The 26,072-nt window shown below is 33.7% G+C and overlaps 8 protein-coding genes across 13 annotated transcripts in view; 3 read left to right on the forward strand and 5 right to left on the reverse strand.

Annotated features, from left to right (window-relative positions):
• Positions 1-49: 49 nt before the first annotated feature.
• Positions 50-1,629, forward strand: Tango7 (eukaryotic translation initiation factor 3 subunit M). Its single transcript, XM_011190225.3, has 3 exons — positions 50-218; positions 341-520; positions 582-1,629. The coding sequence occupies exons 1-3, from the start codon at positions 174-176 to the stop codon at positions 1,518-1,520; spliced, it is 1,164 nt and encodes a 387-aa protein (XP_011188527.1). The 5' UTR covers positions 50-173; the 3' UTR covers positions 1,521-1,629.
• A 216-nt stretch (positions 1,630-1,845) lies between these two features.
• LOC105215981 (phosphopantothenoylcysteine decarboxylase) lies at positions 1,846-2,837 on the reverse strand. Its single transcript, XM_011190224.3, has 3 exons — positions 2,703-2,837; positions 2,429-2,632; positions 1,846-2,364 (listed from the first exon to the last, which is right to left on the reverse strand). The coding sequence occupies exons 1-3, from the start codon at positions 2,814-2,816 to the stop codon at positions 2,107-2,109; spliced, it is 576 nt and encodes a 191-aa protein (XP_011188526.1). The 5' UTR covers positions 2,817-2,837; the 3' UTR covers positions 1,846-2,106.
• On the reverse strand, positions 2,703-3,361 carry LOC114804418 (cytochrome c oxidase assembly protein COX19). The gene has a single exon (XM_029042710.2). The coding sequence runs from the start codon at positions 3,167-3,169 to the stop codon at positions 2,894-2,896; it is 276 nt and encodes a 91-aa protein (XP_028898543.1). The 5' UTR covers positions 3,170-3,361; the 3' UTR covers positions 2,703-2,893.
• Positions 3,362-3,515: 154 nt separating this feature from the next.
• Positions 3,516-4,992, forward strand: LOC105215979 (GDP-fucose protein O-fucosyltransferase 1). The gene is made up of 2 exons (XM_011190223.3): positions 3,516-3,681; positions 3,757-4,992. Exons 1-2 carry the CDS (start codon positions 3,579-3,581, stop codon positions 4,839-4,841), a joined length of 1,188 nt encoding a protein of 395 aa, XP_011188525.1. The 5' UTR covers positions 3,516-3,578; the 3' UTR covers positions 4,842-4,992.
• Positions 4,993-6,122: 1,130 nt separating this feature from the next.
• On the reverse strand, positions 6,123-17,022 carry LOC105215978 (polycomb protein Asx). Of its 2 annotated transcripts, XM_011190221.3 has the most exons (10): positions 16,046-17,022; positions 15,012-15,320; positions 13,646-14,912; positions 12,625-13,555; positions 12,451-12,534; positions 11,406-12,238; positions 9,765-11,336; positions 9,359-9,679; positions 9,095-9,281; positions 6,123-8,477 (listed from the first exon to the last, which is right to left on the reverse strand). In XM_011190221.3, the coding sequence occupies exons 2-10, from the start codon at positions 15,269-15,271 to the stop codon at positions 8,146-8,148; spliced, it is 5,787 nt and encodes a 1,928-aa protein (XP_011188523.1). In that variant the 5' UTR covers positions 15,272-15,320; positions 16,046-17,022; the 3' UTR covers positions 6,123-8,145. The 2 variants fall into 2 exon arrangements, with proteins under 2 accessions (XP_011188523.1, XP_011188524.1); XM_011190222.3 differs by lacking the exon at positions 6,123-8,477 and having other exon boundaries at positions 9,138-9,302.
• Positions 17,023-17,205: 183 nt separating this feature from the next.
• On the reverse strand, positions 17,206-19,034 carry LOC105215977 (protein LTV1 homolog). The gene is made up of 2 exons (XM_011190220.3): positions 18,875-19,034; positions 17,206-18,818 (listed from the first exon to the last, which is right to left on the reverse strand). Exons 1-2 carry the CDS (start codon positions 18,875-18,877, stop codon positions 17,295-17,297), a joined length of 1,527 nt encoding a protein of 508 aa, XP_011188522.1. The 5' UTR covers positions 18,878-19,034; the 3' UTR covers positions 17,206-17,294.
• A 200-nt stretch (positions 19,035-19,234) lies between these two features.
• Positions 19,235-23,704, forward strand: LOC105215975 (rab GTPase-binding effector protein 1). Of its 2 annotated transcripts, XM_054233152.1 has the most exons (8): positions 19,235-19,420; positions 19,497-19,766; positions 19,833-20,107; positions 20,174-20,747; positions 20,808-21,000; positions 21,255-21,390; positions 21,463-21,579; positions 22,787-23,704. In XM_054233152.1, the coding sequence occupies exons 1-8, from the start codon at positions 19,360-19,362 to the stop codon at positions 23,060-23,062; spliced, it is 1,902 nt and encodes a 633-aa protein (XP_054089127.1). In that variant the 5' UTR covers positions 19,235-19,359; the 3' UTR covers positions 23,063-23,704. The 2 variants fall into 2 exon arrangements, with proteins under 2 accessions (XP_054089127.1, XP_011188518.1); XM_011190216.3 differs by having other exon boundaries at positions 19,242-19,420; positions 20,174-21,000.
• The window catches only part of Rabep1_0 (trehalase), a 35,272-nt gene continuing 32,736 nt past the window's right edge, over positions 23,537-26,072 (reverse strand). For 3 of the 4 annotated variants that reach the window (XM_029042694.2, XM_011190218.3, XM_029042693.2), the window contains exons 6-8: positions 25,283-25,427; positions 23,965-24,048; positions 23,537-23,885 (exon numbers count right to left, since the gene is read on the reverse strand). In XM_029042694.2, coding sequence (XP_028898527.1) covers positions 23,966-24,048; positions 25,283-25,427 — 228 coding nt within the window. In that variant the 3' untranslated portion in view covers positions 23,537-23,885; position 23,965. Of the gene's footprint in view, positions 23,886-23,961; positions 24,049-25,282; positions 25,428-26,072 lie in introns of those variants that run through there. The other variant, XM_054233153.1, reaches the window with a different exon arrangement.

Genomic DNA, 26,072 nt, shown 5'->3' on the forward strand with positions numbered 1-26,072 from the left:
ATGAATGAATACAAGACTACTGTGAATATTTCTCAGTATTTGTGTAAATGGCTGAACACAAGAAGAAGCATTTTCGTGTTTCTTTTTGCTACGTGTAGCGCATAGGTGTTGCGGGTGTAAATTTATTCGGCTTTGAAAAACAGTTGCAAGCACAAATTGAAACCTTAATAAACATGAATTCACCTCCGGTATTTATTGACTTATCTTTGGATGAGCAGGTAAACAGGAAAATTCCTTGAATAATAACTAAGAAGCTATGTTCTGAAACATACCATGTGTGAGGTTATGTTTTCTGTATATAATGCAGCGAGGTACTAAAGCATTTGCATTAATTTTTTAGGTGCAAGAACTGAGAAAATTCTTTAAGAAACTGGGAGCTGAAATTTCATCCGAAAAGTCCAACAAAGGAGTTGAAGATGATTTACACAAAATCATTGGTGTATGCGATGTTTGCTTTAAAGATGGCGAACCCTCGCAAATTGATGGCATTCTTAATAGCATTGTTTCCATCATGATTACGGTAAGTATTTTTTGAGTGATACAAATGAAATTTTTGTATTCAATTTATCTCTTATTAATAGATCCCACTCGATCGTGGCGAAAATATTGTTTTGGCATACTGTGAAAAAATGACAAAAGCTCCTAATGTGCCATTGGCAAAGGTTTGCCTGGAGTCGTTGTGGCGTTTATTTAACAACTTGGATACATCATCACCTTTGCGCTATCATGTTTACTATCATCTAGTTCAAGTGGCCAAACAAAGTGACCAAGTTTTGGAAGTGTTCACAGGTGTTGATCAGTTGAAATCGCAATTTGCTAATTGCCCACCATCTAGTGAGCAAATGCAAAAACTATACCGCTTGTTACACGACGTGACTAAGGATACAAACTTGGAATTGTCGGCTAAAGTCATGATTGAATTGTTGGGCACCTACACAGCAGATAATGCCTGTGTTGCTCGCGAAGATGCCATGAAGTGCATCGTGACTGCACTTGCTGATCCCAACACATTTTTGTTGGATCCATTGTTAGCACTAAAACCGGTGCGTTTCTTGGAAGGTGATTTAATACACGACTTGTTGTCAATTTTTGTATCCGACAAATTGCCATCGTATATACAGTTTTATGAAGATCATAAGGAATTCGTTACTTCCCAAGGCTTAAATCATGAGCAGAATATGAAGAAAATGCGTTTATTGACTTTCATGCAACTGGCGGAAAGCAATCCGGAAATGTCATTTGAAACACTCACAAAAGAATTACAAATTACCGAAGATGAAGTCGAACCATTCGTTATAGAAGTGCTGAAAACAAAATTAGTGCGTGCACGTCTCGACCAGGCCAATCGCAAAGTGCACATCTCATCAACAATGCATCGTACATTTGGCGCAACCCAGTGGGAACAGTTACGCGATCTTCTTTACGCTTGGAAGGAAAATTTGAGTTCGGTACGTGAAGGTTTGGGTAGTGTTTCAGCTGCACAACTCGATTTAGCGCGCAGTCAAAAATTGATACATTAACTGAATTCACAATTTTCTAACAGCCACAGACAACAACATTTTGGTCTTTTGTATTTATAAATGATTTAAATAAATTTAATTCGAAGTAAGGAAAACCAAACATAAGAAAGTTTCAATTCTTCAAATATTTGTAATGGATGGTAAAAGTAGTTACCGTATATGCTACCAGATTTAAGTACATAGTGAATGTATTTTTATTTAAAATATGCTTTACGGCTTTTATATCCGACATAAATTAATTTTTTATTACTATCAAGGCAAAACGTTAACTACATATATAAAATATATTCATATTTCATATAAAATTCATTGAAACTAAAAGCACTTAAATTGCAATATAAATTTATATATTATAAAACATTTTCAATTGATACAAGTAAGTATATAAATTTATTCATTTATTTAAATTTGATTTTTAGTCTACTACTTAACTAAAAGTATGTATTCCATTTGGAAATTATTGCTTTGTAGGAAATTATTCACCGCTGATGAATGACGTCACTTCACAGTACGCATGTACCAAATATTTGTAATTATTATCTAAATACATCTAATTATGTCTGCACATAAGTAAAAAATTTGGAAGCTATGATTTTTCTAAAAACGGTTTTAATCGTTCAACGATTGTAGACACTTCCGCCATTGCACCATTGCCCGTATCACCGCACATCAACATCTTAGATATACAAGGTATTTCGGTGTATCCCCAGGACTTAAGTTTGCTTATTTGTTCATAGGTCAGTGGGTGGTCGTACATGCGAGTATTCATTGCTGGACAGAAAAGTAAAGGCTTGTGCAGGTCCCAGGCACGTACTATACAGGTTAGCAGATTGTCGCAGATGCCCTAAAATTAAATAGAACACATGTAAAATAATATTGATAAACAAGCGAGCTATAAACAAGCGTACCGTTGCTATTTTAGCCAAAGTATTTGCACTGAGCGGTGCGATAAGTAAAATATCTGCCCATTTTCCAAGATCTATATGTAATACGGGATCACCTCGTTTTTGCCACATTGACCACTCAGCGACGTCAATCAATATTTTCACCTTTGCAGGCAATAGCGTACTTTCAAAAAAGTGTCTAGCGTGCTCTGTGGGCACAATTTTAATCTACGAATTGTGTATGTATTGTAATCAATAAAATTTTAATTAATTCGCAATTATGTATGCATGTACTCACATTTATAGTGTAGTCTTTCTCGTATTCTTGTATCTTTTCAATTAGCAATGGCAATTTGATAGTCGCCACACTACCCGTAACACCGATTAATATGTTCTTTTGTGGTCTCATCATAGCTTCTATTTGGTTTCTTTGCAATTTTTTGTTATCTTATTTTGATGTTTGATTGATATTAATTTGGTTTATTGCAATTAGTTTTTGTTATTTTCCTTTGTATTTGTCTTATGCTCGTCTTCAAAGCCCAGCTTAGACCACTGTGTTTGCTCCATCAAATTGTTTTGCATGCGACAACCAAGATATTCTTTAGCTTCTTGGCGACACTTTGAGTTGTTATCGTTGTTTCGGCGCAAACAGTTCATGTACAGGAGATAGTATTTTTTACAAACACTTTCGTGGTCAAGTGGAAAGCTTCCCTTCTCCGGTGGTGTTGGTATGAATGACTTCTGATTAAGCGTATTCGAATTCATTTGACAAATTAATGGTGTTATAGCTACCTGGGAACGGGTTTACAAGTTACCTATGCGCGATTACACAAACTTCACGTGAAACAAAATAAAGCACAGAGACATCTGTTGGGAAAATATTGCTGTAAAAAAATATATATATTCATGAAAATACGGAAATATTTAATTGATTTTATTGCTTGAATCAGACATTGATAGCATTAATTATATAATAATAAAATCAGTTCAATATATTGTTTATTTAATATATAAATGCACAGCCTACCTATTTCTATGTTAGCTTTGCAACACTGTCATATTTCTTGTTTACTTTTCAAATTGTTCACTTACCAGCACTAACCTAGTTTTTGTTTATTGCTTTGCTCCTTTTGTTTGTACATTTTTCCAATTGATCGAAAGAGAAGCCGGTGGAATGCTTGTGCTACTGAGGATAATTTTCTTTTGCACATTGATTTTCTCCAACAATGCCTCCGAAGTTGATGGCAATGGTTATTTGGCTTATTGTCCATGCATGGGTGCGTATCAATATATATTCTAATATTATTTAACACAGTTTTAGTAACAATGTTTATATGCTTTATGGTCATTAGGTCGATTTGGTAACCAAGCTGATCATTTCTTAGGAGCATTAGCATTTTCAAAAGCCATTAATCGTACACTAATTTTGCCACCATGGGTTGAATATAGGAAGGGTGAAATCCGGTCAACACAAGTTCCTTTCGACACATATTTTCAAGTGGAGCCCTTACAAGAGTATCACCGAGTTATATTGATGGCTGATTTTATGTTGCAAATAGCTCCCAAAATTTGGCCCGAAGAGAAACGTATTTCCTTTTGCTATATGGAGAGAAAAACATTAAGTCCCAACAAAGCGTCGAAACCGGACTGTCATGCAAAAGATGGAAATCCCTTTGGGCCATTTTGGGATACGTACAATATATCCTTTGTGAATTCTGTGTTTTATAGTCCGCTCAATTTTGATATACACCACAGAGGAATGGCATCAAAATGGCAAGAGAAATATCCGGCTACAGAATGGCCAGTTATACCCTTTACTGGTGCGCCTGCTAGCTTTCCGGTACAAGCAGAGAATCGAAATTTACAACGCTATCTGCGTTGGTCAAATATTTATGAAGAAATGAAGCGTAATTTTATAAAAAATAAATTACCTCGTGGCGCTTTTATTGGTATTCATCTGCGCAATGGTATTGACTGGGTACGAGCGTGTGAACATGTACGCGATAGTCAGCAATTATTCGCTTCACCACAATGCCTCGGCTATAATAATGAGCGCGGTTCATTATATTTCGATTTGTGCTTACCTTCCAAAGAACTGATTATCAGACAAATCAAACGTTTGATTAAAAGCGTAAAACAAAGTAACCCCACCAATGAGATACGTTCTATATTTGTGGCAGCAGATGCAAATCATATGATTACCGAATTAAATACAGCATTATCGAGAATGAATGTTACCGCCCATAAATTAAATAATGATGACCCACACCTTGATTTAGCCATATTAGGTATGTCAAATCATTTTATCGGAAATTGTGTGTCGTCATTCAGTGCATTTGCTAAAAGAGAACGAGATGTTAAAGGTTTACCTTCGTATTTTTGGGCGTACCCAAAGGAAAAGGAACGCCAACATGCAAGAACACACGAAGAACTCTAAGGCATATGGAAAAAATACTTATATCGCATATTGCTCGCATTTGAACTTAATACAATTCTCATATATAACCTATAAGGTGTTTTTATTTTTAACATATTAAACTAAAATATTAAGTAAGCGCTAAATAAACTCAATGGTATTACATACAAAATCGTCGATTTGTTTTTAATTTTCAATGCAAAAAAGTCGGCGAAAATATATATTGCAGGCTGTTAAGCTTTAGTTTTTAAGGTACAGTGTTCAATAGTTGCTGTAGTCGTAGTTGTAGAAAATTTTCCCATATAAAATATAATTTGGAGGAATATAGTCGATTTAAGGAGTTTTAAAAAAATCACTTTTTTTCGCAATTTCGTTAAAATTTGAAGTTGATACGGTAATTTCGAGTTATTCGACAAATAACAAAAAGCGCCCGGGCACTCCAAAACGCTAGTATAAAACTTTAAATGCGTTTTTCGCAAAACTGTGTTTTTTGAACTGGTGACAACTGTGTTTTTTGCAGGCTGTTAAGCTTTAGTTTTTAAGGTACATTGTTCAATAGCTGCTGTAGTCGTAGTTGTAGAAAATTTTCCCATATAAAATATAATTTGGAGGAATATAGTCGATTTAAGGAGTTTTAAAAAAATCACTTTTTTTCGCAATTTCGTTAAAATTTGAAGTTGATACGGTAATTTCGAGTTATTCGACAAATAACAAAAAGCGCCCGGGCACTCCAAAACGCTAGTATAAAACTTTAAATGCGTTTTTCGCAAAACTGTGTTTTTTGAACTGGTGACAACTGTAACTCGAAAATCGCTCAGTAGATTTTAATGAAATTTTTACAGCTTTTAATATACATAATAATGCTGGGCCTGATCGAAGCCCTTTTTTTAAATTCGATTTTTTTAGATCAAATAACTGTTGCTTTTTTCCGAAAATTTAGAAAAAAATAAAAAAAAAAACGGTATTTTAACTGTTTGTGCTCAGGACTGAGGAGGTTAACAGTCCTTGACCGAATAAAAGTCCGTTTACATATATGCTACTGCCGCGGGTTGCATTATTCAATAATTCCCATTACAGTTATTTGAAGAGAAAAACACTTTTTTTTAACTTGTATTTGTTTTTTTTTATAATATTTATTGGATATTTTGCGATACGTGCGTCTAGGAGCAAAATTATGTATTTATTCATGTATGTAGTTTTTAATGCTATTTTCTGTATCAACGGTTCTTTATTCATTTAATTTAGTTTAAAATACAGTACGAGTAGTGTATGCGTGTATTTATGTAAGTATTTATATATATATGCTTTTATGTTAATGTATGTACTATGTATTTATGTTTGTTTTGTTATGTAAGGTGTCCGTATTAGGCGACTTATAAAATATTATTTACAGTATATGCGCTTACTCCATGGTTCCATTGTCTGTCTGCGACTTAACCAATATATCTTCAAGCATTGTAACGAAAACTAAATTGGTGTATTCTCTTATGCGTGAACAATAAAGTTGGCTGGAACGCACTTAAATATACATGCATACATATATATATTGTATGTGTGTGTGTAGCGTTAAGCCTTACTTAGTTATAATTAAGTTTTGTTAATATCTAAAGGTATGTATGGTCTCAGCGGACAGTTGGAACCAATTGTAAACATTTTGCTTATTTTTAGTATAATCTACATATATATATATATGTGTTATGTATTTATGTTTGTGTATATTAACTTTTACATAATATAGCTTATATTATAACTAATAAAGTAACGAACATAAAATATTCGAATTTCAATAAATATATACAAAATATTTATTACATACATATATAGATTATTATGCTTTATTTACTTATGTATGTATGTTTATTGAAAAATATACATACATAATGTACTTATATGTTACATATACATAACGCTTATTGCAATTAATTAGTAGTTATTAATACAGACTATAACGGGAAAAAGAAAACAATTTTCGAAACATTTGTAATTTCAAAAGACATACATACTTATTTATGTAAAAAAAAAAACAAATGTAATATTATGTATATTTTGTAGTATTCAATGAGAATAAATATATTGATGGTGAGAATTTCGCGTTGGGCAAGTGTGTGTGAAAAATTCATAATTTTATTTCATTGCATTTTTTAAATTTTTGTTCTAGCAGAAACACTTGCATTTTATATGTACATTTGTATATGCAGCGGCACTTAAACCGCATTTATTGTGTACGATAATACGATAACATAAAAATACTAAATACGTTGTCTAAAATAAGTGTTGAATGAAACTGGGCTTCTCATTACAAATATTTATGGTATGCAATAAAAAAATAGTACTACTATATTAATATATAATATATTTATATGTATATATTTACGTTTATATTATACTTTGAAGTCTTTCCAAGGATCTCACAATCAAATTATGCAGAATTTCTCACAAAAGTTCTTGTAGAGTAGCATAAATAATGTGCATAATTGTTTACCAATATTCATTGTTAATTTAACGTTTCACTTGTCTTGATATTGCAATAATGTACAACATTTTTTCTCTAGCTTTTAATGCGATTTGTGGTCTGTACAGTAAATTTTTAAGTAAGATTTTCTTTCAAAAACTTTTTAATAACATGCGACTTTTATGTTAAACGCTTGTTAAATATATACCAAAAAAAACTATACAAAAATAATAATAATATTGAAAAATGATTGAATTATCGTCTCAGCATTAAAGGCATAACTTGAATTCGATGTAAATTCTTGCATATTATAGCGAAAGTAGCAGCAAATCGGAAGGTAATGCTTGAACGCTGCTCTTAGTACTTTAATTGATGCTTTTAAAAACACAGAAAAATGCGATGAACAATAGATAAATAGTTAAAAAAAAAAAATCTACTCTTTTGTTTCCTCCAGTGCACACATACTACTTTTCGCTATATTATACAAAATTCACAAAGCTTGTTCAAACTGAACGGCAGCGATTCTCATAGTTCGGCATTTATATAGTTGCATTAAGCACTTTTTCTATAGCAGAACTTAATTTTGTATTTATATTTAGTTATTTATGCATTTACCACCTGTTAAATTGTATTTTATTGTTACTATTTTGTTGATTTAGTTTGTTTTTGTGTTTTTTTTTTTTTGCAGAATTCAGAATTCGTGTTCAAGTTGATATATTGGTGTAAATATATCTACCATATATGCAATTAGGTATATCTATTCAAGTACTAATATATATATAACTATTGTTGTGTTTTGTTTAGTGCTGAACCACAAATACTTCAACTACATGTGCGCAAGGCCTAAAAGGTTATTACAGAGACTTCATTATCTCATCTGATCACACAGGAGACGCACACCTTCGACGCACTCATACAATCGTCATGACAGAATGCGCCACATTGTTGACAAATAACCATTGCATTCAAGGAGCAGGCACAATTGTCCGCTTCAGTGCGCGTGATATGACCACTACCGCCGCTGCCAGCGCCAGCAGCAACACCGACGCCACCACTGCCATTACCAGCTGCAGCGGCGGCCACGGCAACGGCTTTGCTTACCAATTGTTCAGCATCCAGTGTGCCAGCATTGGCGGCGGTCACTATGTAATTGCCATCGGAAATAGCTGCGGCTCCACTTAAATTGTCTATATAAGTTATATTGCCTAAAAGTATGTTATAATTTTAATTATTTTTTTTTTTTTGTAGTTTTGTAAGAAATTATAATATTTTACATTATAAATTATTTCTAATTTAAATAATTTTTTATACAATTATTATATTATATAGGTTATATTGCCTAAAAGTATGTTATAATTTTAATTATTTTTTTGTAGTTTTGTAAGAAATTATAATATTTTACATTATAAATTATTTCTAATTTAAATAGTTTTTTATACAATTATTGCTAGTATCGACAGGCAGCAGATAATCGACTACTGTGTGATTATCGATTATAGATGCTATCACTCGCTCAACCAACACAACAGATATTTTTCACTCGTTAGACAATTTTTGAGTTTTGTAGAGTTACACAATAGCAAATTAAAATATAATCGACTCAATCGACTAGAGTCTATGTATTCTAATGCCAGTCAACACTTGCAATAGGGGTGTTAGTATATTATTGCACAAAAAAGGTGAAATAATTTTTTTTTTTACCTAAAATATTATTCAATTAATATGTTAATGTTCATTTAAGTTATTTGTTAACAAAAAAGTCTATATTTTCATGGAATGATATATAAACTATAAGTACCCATTTATATATTTATGTACATACCTGCCGTGAAATTTCGTCGCATTATACCAGTCGCTGCTGTTGTTTTTATCGCACTGATTTGTTGTTGTTGTAGATGCAATTGATTGTGTATAGTGTGGTCAAGCATTGCATTTGAAGCGTCAATGTCGACGGAGGCAGGACGCCCGCGTCCTGTTATTGGTATTCCATTCATATTGTGCAGTTGACTCTATAAAAAACAATAAGGTATCTACTTTAAATATATGTATGAGGGGCAATTTAACAAGTTTCTGCACACTAACGAACCTGTGTTGTTTGTGGTACGGGCGGTGCGCTGGATGCTCGTGGCGCTTGATTATCAGCTGCTCCGACATTCGCTCGATGCACCAAGACATATTGTCCACCACCATTACTATTCTGATGTAGGTCGTGTGGTTGCGGTGATTGTTGTTGTTGCACAGCAGCAGCTGCTGCTGCTGTCAATTGCTGTTGCAATCGTGGATTTGTCGTTACGTTGGTGTGCAGCGTGTTGGCTGTTTGTGGTGTAAAGAGATGTCTTATAAGGGTGGGCGATGGTTTTCGTTGCACATACTTTTTACGTGGAAATCCCATACGCGGACCAATCACCTACAAATTGTGATATAAATTAGTTAAGAATTTAATTGTGAAATAATGAATTGAAAATAATTCCGCCGTAGGACAATTAACTGACCTTATATACGCCAGGACGTCCAACACCCATTATATTTGCAGGAATGCTTGTTAGGTCCTCTTGTTTGATGAAATTTTGAGATGACGAAGCGCAGGTGGCAGCTGGCGACGAGGTCGCTACTGATACAGCGGCAGTGGATGCTGCTGCCGGTGCTGTTGGAACTGCACTTTGCAGCGTCATTGTCGTTGCTATATTGCTCTGTGTCAACTGTTGCTGCGGTTGTTGTTGTTGTTGCTGCTGTTGATGCTGGCTCAATATAGCAGATGGTGGTCGTAATTGTGCTTTCAAGTTCTCACGATTTGGACTGTTTTGTATAACTGCTTGACAAATTTGATAGCTGCGCTCTAAATTCACCGCTCCTGGTGGCAGTTTGTTTACGGTTTTACGTCCCTTACCGCTGGTTGGTAATTTACTCGTTGGCCGTTGCTGTGCAATTGTGGTTGGGATGCCAGCTGGTGTTAGACCCTTAATGGCATTTGTATTTGCAACGCTCACATTCGATGTGTTAACATTACTAATATTTGGCGCAGCATTCACAATCAGTTCGGCTGTGCGTGCTGAGTTCGCAATTGCGCTACTAAAAGGCGGGTATGTACTCACAGCTGCGCCGGGCGGTATAGTGACCGAAGCGATGCTTGCATTTGTGCCCGTAACGGTTGCCACATTCGTGCCGCGCGACATTGTTATAAGATTCATTGGCTTCGAAATATATTTTGATGCATTGGCTTGTGCTTGTGTGGCTAATGATTGAAAGGCGGGCATAGGCGGTTGCTGTTGCTGCTGTTGAAAACGCTGTAGTTGTTGTTGCACATGTATTTGATGCTGCTGTTGTTGCTGCTGCTGCTGATGTTGTGTGGGGCTAGCAGTGACCATATTGCAATTAGTTGCTGCCGACACCGTAGGAACTTGTGGCTGTGTCAAGAAGTGTCTTTGTTGAGGTGTTTGTTGCTGCAGCACTAATTGTTGACCCATGTGCTGCTGCGCAGTTAAAGCACCCGGCGAAAGATAGTGTTGACCATTTGTGCTCAACTCGATCGCTTTTCGTATTGTCGACAGCGTGTGATGAGGTTTTTGTACGTGTTGTTGTTGCTGCTGTTGTATGTGTTGAGCTAAGGTTGGTGTTTGCTGCTGTTGCTGTTGCTGCGTTTGTGCTGCCTGAAAGGTAAACTGCTGTGTGGCGTGGTGCAAAAGTTGTTGCTGGTGTTCGAGATGCTGTTGCTGCTGCTGTTGTTGTTGTTGTTGATGTTGTACAAGGAAATTCCCAATAATTTGTCCATTTGTATCGAGTAGTATTTGCCGTTGTGGCGTGTTTTGTCGCTCTGTTGATGTTTGTTGTGTTTGTGAGTGCTGCGCCTGTTGCTGTTGCTGGGCCAAACGACCTATAGTCGCTGGTGAGTGGGCGCTCAATTGTATGGTCACATTGCCTACACCGTTACCATCAAGCCGGCTGTTGCCGCCACCCATATGCAATTCGTTAATGCTGTCGTCGGAATTGCTATTGGTTATAACCGTGCTGGACACTTCCATTTCATTAGTTGACATTTCAACATCGCAAATCATATCCGAGTCCAACTATAACAACAAAAAATTGTATGTAATTGCAATTAAAGCAATGTAGTATATGCTACAAATTAGGCTTACCTCATAGTCAGGTTGCTCGTACGTTAAATGGCCACGATGTTCTTGATTTTCTGTTTCACCCAATTCTTGTTGTTCCTCTAATTGCTGTTGATGTTGCAGTTGTTGTTGTTGCTGTTGCTGCTGGTCTTTAAGCAGTTGTCTATGTTGTTGTTGCAATTCATCAACTATATCACGTACAGCATCATTATCATCAGCGTCATCATCATCGTCGTCCTCATCCCCCTCCTCCGCCTCGTCATCATCGACATCTTCAACATCTTCCGTCCGCATATCATCAACTACTTCTTCTCCGTGTTCATCGCCTACACCGACACCAGCTACAGCACGACAATTAACAATTGCCGCCGCTTCTTCATCACCACCAAAACTCATACACTCCGCGACATCGTCAGCTTGAGTTGCATCCACGCTTGGCATAGATGCATCTTCAACTGATAACGTATTCATATTTTTCACTTTTATAACGCCTTGATGCGTTTGTATCACACCGTTAAAACTGCTTGACGCTGCATCGGTTGGCTGTTGCAATTTTATACCACCGAAGTTCCAATCGTGTTGCACATGATGGAACAAATCCTCTCCACTCTTTCCGGTCATCGATAATATGATTTGTTGCTGCTGCTGTTGTTGTTGTTGCTTTTGTTCGAGTGTTACTGGAGCGGCGTGTGACAGTTGAGCCGCTGTTGCATACAACACATCACCACTAGTCGTCGGTGCCGAGGTCATTGATGAGGAAGAGGACGAGGATGCCGATGAGGTTGCCACTGATGAAATACAACTGCCAATATCTTGCTTATTTTCAAAGAGATTGTCACAAGTTTGAGTTGTTGTGCCTACCGATGAGAAGAGAATTGGGAAATAATAAAAAATAGTATTGTATATGAAAATCTTATAAAAGATTTCGGAGTAATAAATTTCTTATAAACTAACCTAGACATTATATATTACAACAGCTATTAATTAATATTACTTTAAATTGATATGTAATAAGTTAGACTGCTTTTGTGTGTTCTTCCAGTACCTCATATATATTTCAAATATTTACCTTGATCAACTGAATCACAGAAAATGAATTTCTTCTCCTTTATATTAGCGACGTCGCCAGGCGTAAGTAAAGCACTGCTCGTACCTATAAATCATAATTTATACAATTAGGTGTAAATAGTTATCTTATGTTTACCATTTAAACCATAGAAATATGTTTTTTAATATAACTTACCTGCACTGCTATCTGTACTAACATCGCCAGATTCCAAAACATAATTTTGTGCGTCAGCGAACTTTTGCTCGATGAGCTCATCATCATCATCATCCTCGCCATCTTCTATTGAAATGATTGAACACCCGTGCAATTGTTTGTCTTGAGTTGCGAAATTTTGCAGTGTTATGCCGCTGTTGAGACTTGGCAATGGCGACACTGCCGGCAATACCGCATTCACATTCACATACGTTGACGTTCCTGACAGCAGTGTTGCAATACTGTTACAGGTACTATTTGCCACAGAAGTAATTGCTGCTGCAAATGATGTTTCTGGATTTTGTAAGAAGTTGTTCGACGCTTTCAAGCTAATATCAGCAATACTATTGCCCACAACTAACTCTTCACCACTGCCTGTGGCAAGCAATGTCTCCTTTAGCAATAATGCCGCATTAGTTTGCTGCTCGAATTTTGTATTGTAAATATTGCTGTTATACAAAAAACTATCGTTGGTGGGCATTTTTGTGGTGGATGAACTGGTGGTTAAACTATTGCTACCACTCAATTCTTGTGAACTTGAAGTCGCTGACGACACAGCGGCCGAAAGTGTGTCTTTCAGCTCATCTTTAACGGCATGACTAACTTCTTGTTCTATACTGGTTGCAGCGTCAGTTATATCATAATCAGGTTGTTTTTGTTGTTGGCGCTGTTCAATTTGGTGTTCCATTTTCATTTGCTTACTCTGTGTACGATTATCATAAGTAATATCTGACTCCGAACGTTTACGTATATTGCCGCTGCTCCCACACTTAATCAACTGTCTTTCATGTTCCAAAGCAGCAAGTGCTACAGATATTTTAGACTCTTCACCGGCTGTTTCACTTTGTATGCCACTTGAATCACTACGCAATAAATCAAAGGTAGACGAAGAATCGGTGCAACCAACATTATCCTATAGTATATTATTATTTGAATAAAAAAAAAAGTTAGTAAACTCTAAAATCCCAAAATAAAAAATATTTTTTTATAACAACACACTCACCACATCGCAATTTGTATCAGTCTGTTTTTCATAATCCGTTGTAGACGAGCCTGTTTGTTCTTGCTGTCGCAACTCCTCTAGCTGTATTTCCTGCTCACTTTTTAATGAGTTCACATTCGTGCTAGCAATTGATTCATCAATAAATTCTTCACCCTCTTCTTTAATATCCACAGAAGAAGATGTTGTATTTTCTGTACTCTCAGCACTTGTTGCTGATGTCACTGTTGTTGTCGTTGTAGAAGTTGCTGACGTTTGCGCCGCTAATGATGTGGCCGTTGATGCTGGTGCTGCCGTTGGTGTTTTTGTGGATGTTTTCACAATGGTGGCGACCAGGCCACCTTTACTCTCCAATTTGAATTCTAGCCGCTCATCTATTAGATTAGTATAACTATCACTGCTTTTACCGCTACTATAACTTATATTGCTGCTATTGCTACTAGTACTACTGGCGCGATTGTAAGACTTTTCACCCCAAATCGGTTCAAAATGTTTCAATTTCCATGGATCCAATTTATTCTTTTCTCTCTCGGCTTCGGTTTTCATTTTCATTTGATTTTCGGGCGTGAATTCACCTTCCGCCAATCGTTCACGCCACTCCAAGCAGGCACGTGCAAAGAACTCATTGTTTAGGCTGGATGGACCCAATTTTATAGCTTCCATAGTAACGGTGGAATCGACATTGTTCTTGCGTTCTATTTCGATAGCCTCGCGATCAACGCTTGGTAGCAACTGAATGAGGTTATACTGATATAGGGGAGGCAGCATAGAAAATGTTTGTTTATTGAGTAAGGCTCTCAAATTGGTCGAAGCTAATATTGAGTCGGGTGTTTCGAGGTCAATTTTTCCATCTTTTGTTTGCTCGATTTGTGCAGCAGTGGAGATTTTCTTGGAAGACCGTCTACGAGGTTTAAAACTGAACCCTGGTATAGATGCTAACACCTCACGCATAGTAGAAGCTTGTGTAATGGCTGTTATGGGTGTTGTTATAGATGCCACTGCGGTTGATGTCGCAGTGGCAGCAGCGGCGGCGGCGGCGGCGGCAGCAGCAGCAGCAGCAGCTGCTGCTTTAGCTTGCTGTTGAGCACGACGACTACTACTGGCACGGCTTGAAGGGCTAGGTGTTGTGTTCTTTCCGCTGGTGGCATTAATCACAGTATTCGCAGTTGCAGTTGACGTTGCAACGTTGCTACTCAACGTTGTTGTCGCCGTAACTGTAACCTTTTTCTCGGGTGGTATAGGTTTAACAATGATACGAGGAACATGACGTCTGTAAGGTGAAATATAGGGATAAAATCATATTCAAATAATATTGCATATAATCATATACACTCAACAATAAATCATAAAAAGTATATTAATAATTTACCGTAAACTGTGGCTGTGTTTTGCGCTGCTTGTTAGCTTACTTCGCGAACTCTGTTGTTCGATTGCAGTATCTAATGCTAGGGGATCCTTTTCCTCCTCCTCACTTAAGAGATTGACGTGTTCCGTTTTTTCAGCCATGGGATCAGCATTTAGTTTCTGTCGCACAGAAGGTGAATGCGATTCCATAGTCAATGAGAGTTTGTTTTGTCGGGTTGTTGTTGGGCGATAAGTTATTGATGTACCCAATAAGGTCGTTCTCATACTCTTAGCAAATTTGAGTGGATCAGCAGCTTATCCGATGCAACGAAATCTAATATTTGAATATATATAAAAAAATATTATTACAAATAATAAAAAAAAAAATTTTTTTTGAAACATTAAAGATAAAAATTAAATTCCTAATAGAAATATCGACACAACCACCAATAATATCTAAAATGTTTTATTGCTTCATCTGTTCAATTAGTAATTATTACTACTTTTACTTACAATCAGAAATTTTTTCTTGTCACACTACTTGATAGGGTTCATAGAATTACTTTTTGGATTACTTGATGCATTAATTCAGTGACATAAAATTATGCAGTAAAATACATTTATGTACACTTTTGAGTATTTTAATAACAATTCGACATCTATACATACATAAATAAACGCCCTAACCAACTTTTTTAATTCGCACATACGGATTAAATCGGCTATTCTCTAATGCGAAATGTTAGATTTGAGAAAAATATAAACTTTTGTGTGTTATGCGAATATTATTTAACACTATTTTGTTAGTTTAGTACTACCTATTTATTAACAAAATAATAAGCTTGGCTTTTGCTTTTCATCTTCTTTCTTTAGAACAGGAAAAAGTACAAACTTCTGTTTACAATATTTTCTGTGTAGTTTTGTGGTGTTTAATAGTACAAATTTAGCGAATAATTATTTTAATCAAATGCTAATATGTACGTATGTATGCACAATAAATCAGCCCTATTATGCGGGTACGCAATATATATTTATATATTATTTAAAATTCAGACTTACCTGACCTGTGGACTCATTTTGACCCTATTTCTGGTCACAAAAATGAGGTGTACAATTTTTTATAGTCGAGATTAACTCGAGTTTATATCCAAAATTGTTGCGTTTCGTTTTTTCTGCAATTTTTCTATAGCCTCTGAAGCACATTTCTTCTATAGATCTCAGATTTATCGCATCACTTTTCTTCCTACCCGTGTATAGTGGTGGATGGATAAAGTCGTGCGTCGTTTATTCGTTCCCGTTCTTTGATTTCGTTTTTCCTTTGTATCCCATTACTATTCAATTTATTTTCATCAGGTTTGCTTTTCTCGCGTTTCTCTATCTATCACTTCTCCTATTTATCAGAACGCTCTTTTCACTGTTCTTTTTTCAATTGCTGGAATGTCTTTGCAACTATTTTTTTTCATACGCATTTTCATTTTGCCATGAACTACAACTCAATGGTTCTTTTCAATTTTGTGATTCCTTTACCACAAACTCATTTAAATTTTCCACAATTTGTTTTCTTTTCTTCTTTTCACGATTATTAATTCAGTTTTTCATCAAATTTGCATAAAGTAGACAGCGGAAGAATTAAAGACAAACTAACAAACAAAAGCAAATTTTCCTGTTTTCATTCGTTTTGACAGACCCAGCTGACACTCATAGAACCAACTCCTTTTTTCTTATACTTATTGGCCACACTTGCATCACTGGCCAATTCGACCCATCTCTTTCTCACACCAATGCAATGGCACAGTTATTGCAATTCAAGTTTCTGCTTTTGCATATCTTTTTACTTTTTTCGATCTACAATTAACTGCACAATATCATTTTGTATAAAGCCATAAATTATGTAATACATTTTTATATTAATTATATATTTGCTGTTTTTTTAATGAAAAAACCGAAATTTTAACAATTGGACGACGATATAACTTCATTGATGCGAAACTGACTTTTCTATGTCCATGTTCTTCTCGACTCAATACTTTCTGACAGGGTTGCTTTACGAAAAACTTTCTCATTACGTACATTTTGTTGCATAGCTGCGAGAGAAAACGAAAACACCAAAAAGTACTGTTTTCAGAAATGCTGAATTTCGAATGTCAAAATAAATTTCAAAACAGCTTTAGCGACGTCAAAAAAAAAAAAAAATACAGATCGACGAAAAAAACTTAAAATTATATATTTAAAGGATATTATCCGCATCTTTTATTAAAATAAATTTTTATATTTTTATGCAATAGTTAATAGCATTTTTATTTATAAATTATATAATTTTGTTTCCTTGCTGATTAGACTTCTGATTCATTTTAACGTGCGTTTGCCGTTTCTTTTCTTCTTTAAAAGCCTCAGCATTTGCCTTCCTTTCGATCCGTCGTTCCAGCCGATACTCTTTCAATAGTCGTTTACGTTCCCGCTTTTCCTCGGGAGTTTCATCTTTGGGTCGTATAGATAAAACACTTAATGTGGATATCAGCGACTTATTGCATAGTGACTTTGGACCGCTCGACGAAATCGCACCGTTTTCCAGTTTTGCTAAAGCTTTCTCAGTAAGTTGGCTATTATCACCATTTCTTAAAACATTTGTTGGCATTCCCGTTTTCGGATCTATTTCAATTTTAACTGGCCCATCATTTGATTCAGCCTTACTACTCCTACGACTTCTGCGTGTGGGCTCTGCAATGAGTTTCGGGTGATTATATATATTGGAATAAGTCGAGAGCACAGATTCACAATCCCATTTCTTCTCTTTATCGTCATTCATTTCCAATTCAACTAATTCCTCATTGGGATCTTGTTCACCCTCAACTATATTCCGATATTTTCCAACCCGTTCACGGTCCCATTCCTTTTTGTATGGTTCAACTTTTTTGCCATATTTTTGTTCTCTGTAACATTTCATCAAAACCCGATGCTTCTGATCCCAATCGCCCTCAATTTCTTCACAAGCGAGATCACCCAATTCTGGATCATCATATGTTGCGTAAAAGTGCTCGAATCGATCATCTAACAATGACAATTGTTCGTTGCGCCTAATGACACTTGAGGACATAGAATATTCTGTGAATCGAGATTTTGTTTCCTCATCATTAAAACGACGTTCACGCAATAGTGGTCCAAGACGATCCATTAATTCCTCATCATCTTCTTCACTCTCATTTAAATCGTCAGAATCAAAATCTCGGTCATCATCTTCCTCCATATTAGATGACTCTTCATCACTATCACCTTCCTCATATTCACCATCTTCATCGTCATCTTCGCCTTCTGCCATTGCCTTGACAACAAAATCATCATCCAACATGTTATCTTCATTATCAAAATCGAAATCTTCATCTAACGCTGCAACTACATCTGGATCCCAATCCGGTCGTGGTCCAGAAACGGTCGCTGCTCTGTTTAACATACCTTCATCCTCTTCAAATTCAGAAGCGAATACTGAACTCGGCAATGCCAATTTAGGAGCTGTAGTTACTGCGCCTTCTTCAATTCTCTTACGTGCATGATTTGGATTTTCAACATACTCCCAAACTACTTCCTGCTCTGGCTTTTTTAAATGCTGAAGATAATCATAATCATCGTCAAAGAAGATACCAAACTTCTGCTGTTCTTCACGGCGTTTAACAGTGTTTACGGGATCTGCTGTTTTAGTTTGGTTCTGAGGGGTCGCTTCCACCAGAACACGTTGAGGCGCAGTATCATCGGCTACCAGAGGGTCATGTTGACTTCTGTGTACCAAATGAAACGTCACAGCATTTTTTCGATCGATAAATGCTTTCTTACCTTTGCCCTGTGAGTTGAGAATAATTAAATTAAAGCAACAACGAAAATATTACAATATCTTACCATTGTGCTTCAAACTTTTCAAATTGTGGAAATGTAAAGATAATTTTATTATGAATTGACAGTAAAACGCATGTGTCCAGCGATACAGAAGGCATACGAAAAGAAAAGGAATGAAAAAACAAAAAGTGAACAAATAACCAAATAGCTGGAATAATAATAAACAGAGAAGAATTGACTTACGTGTAGGAGTTGCCAATTTTCAAATATAAAGAAAAAATAAATAAAATCACAAATATTTTTTAATTGCTTTGAAATAGGAATAAACAATTACAAAATATATATTTATTATATCAAATATTGTTCTATTTGCATAACGCAAGAAGTTGGAGCAAATATAAAGCACACGCATGCTCTTAAATGTATTTATTATAATTGGTATCACAACTATACTATTCTGACTGACAAAGTTGTAAGAAGAAGAAAGTTTATAAAATTGGTTAAAGTGCAAAAAATAATTGAGTAAATCATGCAAAGATCGTTTTAAAATGGAAGCAAAAGAAAGTAGTACCTCTGATCCTACAGATGCGGCGGCAGCAGGAAACGACGGTAATAATACCACTTCGTACTACGGTATCTTTATACGAATGTATTTATTGATTGCTTTTAAATGTTTTCCCATTAGAAAATTTGCAACAGCTTGTCGAAAATCTACGGGAGGAGAAAAGAAAAATACAAAATGAATTTAACGCCCAAAGAGCAAAAATGAAGGAGCTCTATTTACAAAAGGAGACCGAACTAAATAAATGTCATGCCGACCGTAAACTATTGCAGCGTGAACTGGATGAAATGAAGTCTCAATTCGTGGTCGCGGATTTAAAGTCTGAAAATGAATTGCATGTAAAGGAGCTCAAAGCGCAAGAGGAAATATCCTCGTTGCAGCAACTGGTGCAAGGTAGAAATAATTAAAAAATATTAAACTCGGTTCAATATTACACTTTCTTTCTTTTTTTAAATTTAGATACGATTGAAGAGTCGACAATTTTAAAGGCAGAGTTAGAACGCATGAAAGAAGAAAATAGCAAACTTTGGCAGGAAAATCGCGAATACCGCGACCATGTACAACAACAACCTGCAGAAACTACGAGTTTGGCACCGCAGCAAATGTTGAGTCACGTAAAAAAGACTTTAAGGAAACTCGGCGGTGATACTACCGGCAGCATAATAGGAAATAGTTTAAGTCAATCAGACGGTATTGATGAAAGTAGCAAGTCTAAAAGTGGCAAAAAAGACTACGTAAGTAACTTCATTTTAATAATGGTTAAGTAAAAATATATGTTTGATAACATTGCATAAATTTAGGCGCAAGAAGATGCTGAAGTTTTACGTTCAATTGTGGTGCAGTTGCAAGAGGAAATGGAAGCATTGAAGGAAAAATTACGTGAAACAGATGACAAATTAAGAAATCGAGAAAGTAGCGCAATAACTAATGCCATAACGCATGAGAATGATGCGCCAAAGGATGATGTAACCATTAACAAATCCACTTCCATAGATATCAACACTATAACGTGCGATGCCTGTATACAATACGAAAAACGACTGCAAGAATTGCAAGCGAAAAGCGCTGATGACCAAGCTACAATTGCTGCTATGCAAAAGGCAATTGCCGCCTCGCGTGAAGACCTACAAAAGGAAGCTGCATTGCGTAAAGATTTGGAAGATCAATGGCAAGAGCGGCGTGAGGCTCACAAAACAGAAGTACAAAAATTACGTGAACAGGTAAAATCAAACGAAGAACAATTGCTAGAGTTACAGCAAAGGTTTCTCGACACCAAGGAAGAGGTTATGCGCCAGCTGCAACGTGTCACCGACGAACGTGAACGCGTTAACAAACAACTTGAAACCTTGCAGGCAGATAATGACTTTCTATCAGGTAGTTATTTAGCATCTTCTCTGGAGATCGAGAGTCAAGTGATAAATTTGCCCAACACAGTTGAAGAGTTGCAAGAATTGATATTGCAACAGCAAAACGATCTTATACAGGCGCGTGTGAATAGTGAACATCAGCGCAAACAATGTGTTACCTCGCTGGATGAAATACAAATTTTGCGCGATCAATTGGAAAAAAGTAATAATGAGCGTTTGGCATACAAGAAGAAGATGCAAACCGACAACAAATCGTTGCAGTAAGTGGGAACGTTAAAAAATTTGCATGCATTTATTTTTTGTTTTTAATGTTTTAGTTGTTCACAAATTTGTAGAGTATTAATAAAACATTTAAAAATGTTACTTTTTTAAATATTGTTTCGTTTATTATTAGTAAATTATATTCAATTTAATTTGTATTTCTTTAATAGTATGTTATAATAATTTTTGCCGTAACTTTTGTTAACAAAAAAAAAATTATATAAAGCATTAAAAATGTTATAACTATTTTTAGGGATCGTTTAACCGAACATCTGCTAACCATTCAAACCTATGAAACGGCCAAGACGACGTTAGAACGTAAAGAAGCCGAACTGAATAGACAGATATCAAGATTTCGCGTTGAGGTCATCGAATTGCAGGACACCATTGTAATTATTATTATTCGTCTAACTTGTGTTACGTACTATTTAATAATTTATTTATTAAATTGAAAATTTCAGGAAAAGTTAACCAAACTGAATGCAGATTATAAGACAAAAATCAAGATACTACAAGAGGATTTAGCCACTAGCGAGCAAGTGCAGAAGGATTTCGTGAAATTATCACAAAACTTACAGGTAAGAGACAATTGTATTTTACTTTTTTATATTTATCTTTGCTTATTATTATTTCTTTATTTTGATAATTTTTTTTATAATATTTTTTATTTTATTTTATAATGATTGTTTTGTTAATTTTTGCTTAAATTTGTATTGTAATTTTAATATAATTAATATTTTGGAACTTATTTGTATTTGTAATTCAAATTTATTTTATTTTTTAAGACAATTATTGCTTATACACTTAGATAGTAATTATAAATTTTATGTTTTAGTAAAAGTTTTGTTGTTTTTTTTAATTTTTCTTATATTGTTATTTTGATTTAATTTTCGTATTGTTTTTTAAACTCATACATATTTTTAATTTAAATTTATTTTATTTTTTAAAGACAATTATTTTTTATATATTTAATTGGTTATTTTTTATTTCAGTATTAATTTTATTGTTATTTTTTTATTTTATAATATTTTAATATTAATCTTTTTGATTTTTTTAGTTTTGCTTATATTTTTATTTTGATTTAATTTTTCGTGTTTTTTTAACTCGTTCAATTTATAATTTAAATGTATTTTATTTTAATTTTTTTAAACAATTATTGTTTATACATATATGTATATAATTTTTTATTTTTTTTTTAATAATAATTTTATTGTTTTTTTATTTTGATTTGATTTTAATTATGCTTTTGTAACTTATTTTTATTTTGTATTTAACTTTATTTTATTCGTTTTTGAATATAAAAATTGTGATATGGGTGGTAAATATATACATACATATTTTTTTTAATATTTTGTTTGTATTAATATTCATATTATTTTATATTTAATTTTAATTTTTGTATTTTTTTATTTTGTTAAATTTTTATTTTTTATGTTATTTTATTTTTATTTTATTTTATTTTATTTTGTTTTATTTTGTTTTATTTTATTTTATTTTATTTTTATTTTATTTTATTTTATTTTATTTTATTTTATTTTGTTTTATTTTGTTTTATTTTGTTTTATTTTATTTTATTTTATTTTATTTTATTTTATTTTATTTCATTTTATTTTATTTTATTTTATTTTATTTTATTTTATTTTGTTTTATTTTTTTGTTATTTTATTTTTATTTTATTTTATTTTATTTTATATTATTTTTTATTTTATGTTTTTACTAATTATTTTTATTATAAATTCTAACTACTTCCAATTCCTCTCTCTCTCTCTCTCTCTCTTTCTCTAGATGTCCTTGGAGAAGCTACGCAAATCCGATACAGAAGTGCGTTGGCAAGAGGACGAAGATGTCGATAATTGTCCAACATGCAACACCTATTTCACGGTGACTGTGCGTAAAATCCATTGTCGCCATTGTGGTCACATCTACTGTGAGAAATGTCTGACGAAGACGGTGCCGTCGGGTCCGCGCAAAAAGATTGTACGTGTCTGTGATATTTGCCATACACTGTTAACACCAAATACAGCGCCCTACTTTAGTCAGGAACCGGTGGCCGCTAACTGAACGCAGCTACATACTAATTCGCGTTTATTTACTTTTAAGTACTCGGTACTACACACATACATACTTACATAAAATACATACAATTGAATTGAAAATCATTTAGATAGTCGGAACAGTTTATTGTAACGAAATCAAAAAACTATAAAAAAACATATTTTCCTTTTAGCGTTTAATATTTCCTAGAAAAAGAATATTAGTTTAGTTAACAAAAAAAAAACAAAAAATCGAAATATTGAAAATATTCTCTGTTCATGTTATTTGATATTACTGTGCATAGTTGGAAAGTTATTTGCGAAGATAGTTCTGTGTATGTATGTTTGTTGCAGAAAAGAAAGAAAGCAATCATATCCAGTCATAGCATCAGCGCTCATTAAATGAGTCAGATTTGTGTGTATGTAAATTTGTTTTCTATATTTGCTGCTTGCAAAGCTACAACAAATCAAGTGTGCTAGCTCTAATAAACTATTGCCAACATTATACATACATAAATATATTTTATTAAAAGCAACAAAACAAAAACAAATTTAATAAATAAAATAAATAATAATAATAATAAATAAAAATAAATTGTTTAAGAACGTAATTAGTGTAATGTGCAAGTTGAAATAAAATCTAAAATAAATTTAAATTCTATATACAATATATGTATAAATATGTATTTCATAAATTAATGCATGATCACTGGATAAAATACATATAATACGCTGCATTTGTACGCAAAGCAAAGTGGTGTGTGTGTGTGTGTGTAAGTAACGTCATGGTCATAAATATCACGTCTTCAACGGCCGCTAACGTGTGTGTGTCGGTTGACTTAAATTGGACACTGCAAATAATTATAATTTTTTTTTAACTAATTAATTCACATCACTTCAATATATGCTTAATGCTTTTGAAGGACCTACCTCACCACAGCGTTTGACCCAGCTTTGTGCCGAACAAAGCGATTAGCGCTGCAACAGTCAAACTGAAAACGGTATTAACCGAAACTGCAAAACAGATACATTGTGTTTGTTGTAAACAATTAATTAATTAATTAAGTGTATGTGTGTATTTGTACAGATATTATTAATTTTTTTTGTTTAAATTGAACTTATGAAAATTACATAGAATACAACGAAAAACAAATAAAGCTTGATTGTTTGTATATTTACAGCAACAAAGTGATGGTGTGGTATAAAAAAAATAATTTGGTTTATTATAACAAATATTTTTTTTTGTAAAATTGCATTTAATTAAGTTGTTTAATTAATTAATTATTGTTACATACATGTAAACTAAAAAAACAAGTTTAAGGTGTGTCTCTTATCTGGAAGTAGCTTGCACGTTCTCTCTTCCTAGTTGAGATTTGCTAGTTTATATCATTAAATTTATGGATAATACAAACATACATACATTAGTTATGTACATTCAGTTGCACGTACATATGTGTAGTTTGAGGTTAGGTTGACTTTACAAAATACATCTGTTTCCTGACTTCATTTCTATACATAACTGATCTTGCGTATCACGATTAACGTTAATATTTTAATAACTTTCGCAAATATTTTATAAGTTTTTTTAATTAATTTTGTATTTTAATATTTAAATAATTTTTATGATTATTTTATATTTTTTATTGATGATTTTTTTACGAAAAATATAATTGAGAATTAAAAATGTTTTAAAAACTAATAATTTTTGATAAAATTTTTTTTTGGTTAATTTAAATATTTTTTTTTTACTAAATTGTGAAAAGTAGGTTATATGCAGTGGTGAATAACGCGTACGAAGACTTTATGTGGAAATACACCATTTTTATTTACGTACAATACAGTTATTTTACATATACAGTGTGCAGTGTGAATGTTTGAAATTGTATGCGTGTATATGTGTGTATAATTACATGTATGTGTATGTGTATGTTCCAACATTTTTTAATGAAACAAATTTTCAATTTTATTTTGTAATAATTTTTAATAATTTGTTTAACTATTTTTAATTTTATTTATTGTACAATTACAATGCAATCTTAGATGAATATTCTCTAATTATATAATATATAATATACATATATAGTTTAGCAATATGCTGTGAGACAATAACAACAACAAATACAAATGAACTGTAATGAGTCGAGATTTTTGATGGGTTTTTGTTTATTTTTATACTTCTTTTTATCTTTTAACTATTTTTGTAAGTGAATTTTCTTTTTCTTGCTCTACTTTGAAAGCGCATCGTCACCTGTTGATACCGCACTATTCGACAGTGACAAGTCGCCACCATATTTTGTGAGAAACTCAACAATAACGCCATTGCTCCAGCCAAAGCCCTTCTGCACCTCATACTCGCCGCCGCCACCATGACCGCCAAAGTGTAATGCATCGTACTGTGTAGAGGAAATTAAAAAAAAAACCAAAAAATAAAATTATAAATTAAATGAATATAAAAATTAAATTAATATATAACAAGTAAGGAAGCGCTAAGTTCGGGTGTAACCGAACATTTTATACTCTCGCAATTTATATATTTAACTGTATTTATATTATATAATACACAATTTGACCCACATATTCGTCATATATATTGTATAAAGTCCATTGAAAGTTGGAAACCATAATATTAGGTTAGAAGCCCTGAGGTCCTCGTGTTCGATATTTGGGGCCTTAAAAACCTATAGTCCGATTTCGGCGATTTTTAGAATGGGGCTGTCACACTATTGACATAGTATTTGTGCAAAGTTCTTCACTAGTACTTACTTTATATATTGTAAAGAAAACGATTCAGATTGTCTTCAAAGTTCTAGTATATAGGAAGTAGGCGTGGTTGTGAACCGATTTGGCCTATTTTCACAACATATCATTGGGATGTAAGGAAACTATTACAAACCAAGATTCATTGAAATCGGTCGAGTAGTTCCTGAGATATGGTTTTTGACCTATAAGTGGCAGCTTTCATCTGCCATTTCTTATGTGAAATTTAGTGTTTCTGACGTTTTTCGTTAGTGAGTTAACCCACTTTTAGTAATTTTCAA

Source organism: Zeugodacus cucurbitae, chromosome 6 (assembly GCF_028554725.1).
Source record: "Zeugodacus cucurbitae isolate PBARC_wt_2022May chromosome 6, idZeuCucr1.2, whole genome shotgun sequence".
NCBI lineage: Eukaryota > Metazoa > Arthropoda > Insecta > Diptera > Tephritidae > Zeugodacus > Zeugodacus cucurbitae.

Bases quoted from the DNA above. Each gene is read 5' to 3' on its own strand.
- LOC114804418 (XM_029042710.2), bottom strand. From the start codon at position 3,169: ATGAATTCGAATACGCTTAATCAGAAGTCATTCATACCAACACCACCG.
- LOC105215975 (XM_011190216.3), top strand. From the start codon at position 19,360: ATGGAAGCAAAAGAAAGTAGTACCTCTGATCCTACAGATGCGGCGGCA. The intron at 19,421-19,496 runs GTAATAATACCA...TTTTCCCATTAG, and splicing joins GGCGGCAGCAGGAAACGACG to AAAATTTGCAACAGCTTGTC. The intron at 21,391-21,462 runs GTAATTATTATT...TGAAAATTTCAG, and splicing joins TCGAATTGCAGGACACCATT to GAAAAGTTAACCAAACTGAA.
- Tango7 (XM_011190225.3), top strand. From the start codon at position 174: ATGAATTCACCTCCGGTATTTATTGACTTATCTTTGGATGAGCAG. The intron at 219-340 runs GTAAACAGGAAA...TTAATTTTTTAG, and splicing joins ACTTATCTTTGGATGAGCAG to GTGCAAGAACTGAGAAAATT. The intron at 521-581 runs GTAAGTATTTTT...TCTTATTAATAG, and splicing joins TTGTTTCCATCATGATTACG to ATCCCACTCGATCGTGGCGA.
- LOC105215979 (XM_011190223.3), top strand. From the start codon at position 3,579: ATGCTTGTGCTACTGAGGATAATTTTCTTTTGCACATTGATTTTCTCC. The intron at 3,682-3,756 runs GTGCGTATCAAT...TATGGTCATTAG, and splicing joins GGCTTATTGTCCATGCATGG to GTCGATTTGGTAACCAAGCT.
- LOC105215981 (XM_011190224.3), bottom strand. From the start codon at position 2,816: ATGATGAGACCACAAAAGAACATATTAATCGGTGTTACGGGTAGTGTG. The intron at 2,633-2,702 runs GTGAGTACATGC...CACAATTCGTAG, and splicing joins AGAAAGACTACACTATAAAT to ATTAAAATTGTGCCCACAGA. The intron at 2,365-2,428 runs GTACGCTTGTTT...ATTTAATTTTAG, and splicing joins CTTTGGCTAAAATAGCAACG to GGCATCTGCGACAATCTGCT.
- LOC105215978 (XM_011190221.3), bottom strand. From the start codon at position 15,271: ATGAGAACGACCTTATTGGGTACATCAATAACTTATCGCCCAACAACA. The intron at 12,239-12,450 runs GTAAATATTTGA...TCTCATCGGTAG, and splicing joins CTGTGATTCAGTTGATCAAG to GCACAACAACTCAAACTTGT. The intron at 9,282-9,358 runs GTTCGTTAGTGT...TGTTTTTTATAG, and splicing joins CCGTACCACAAACAACACAG to AGTCAACTGCACAATATGAA.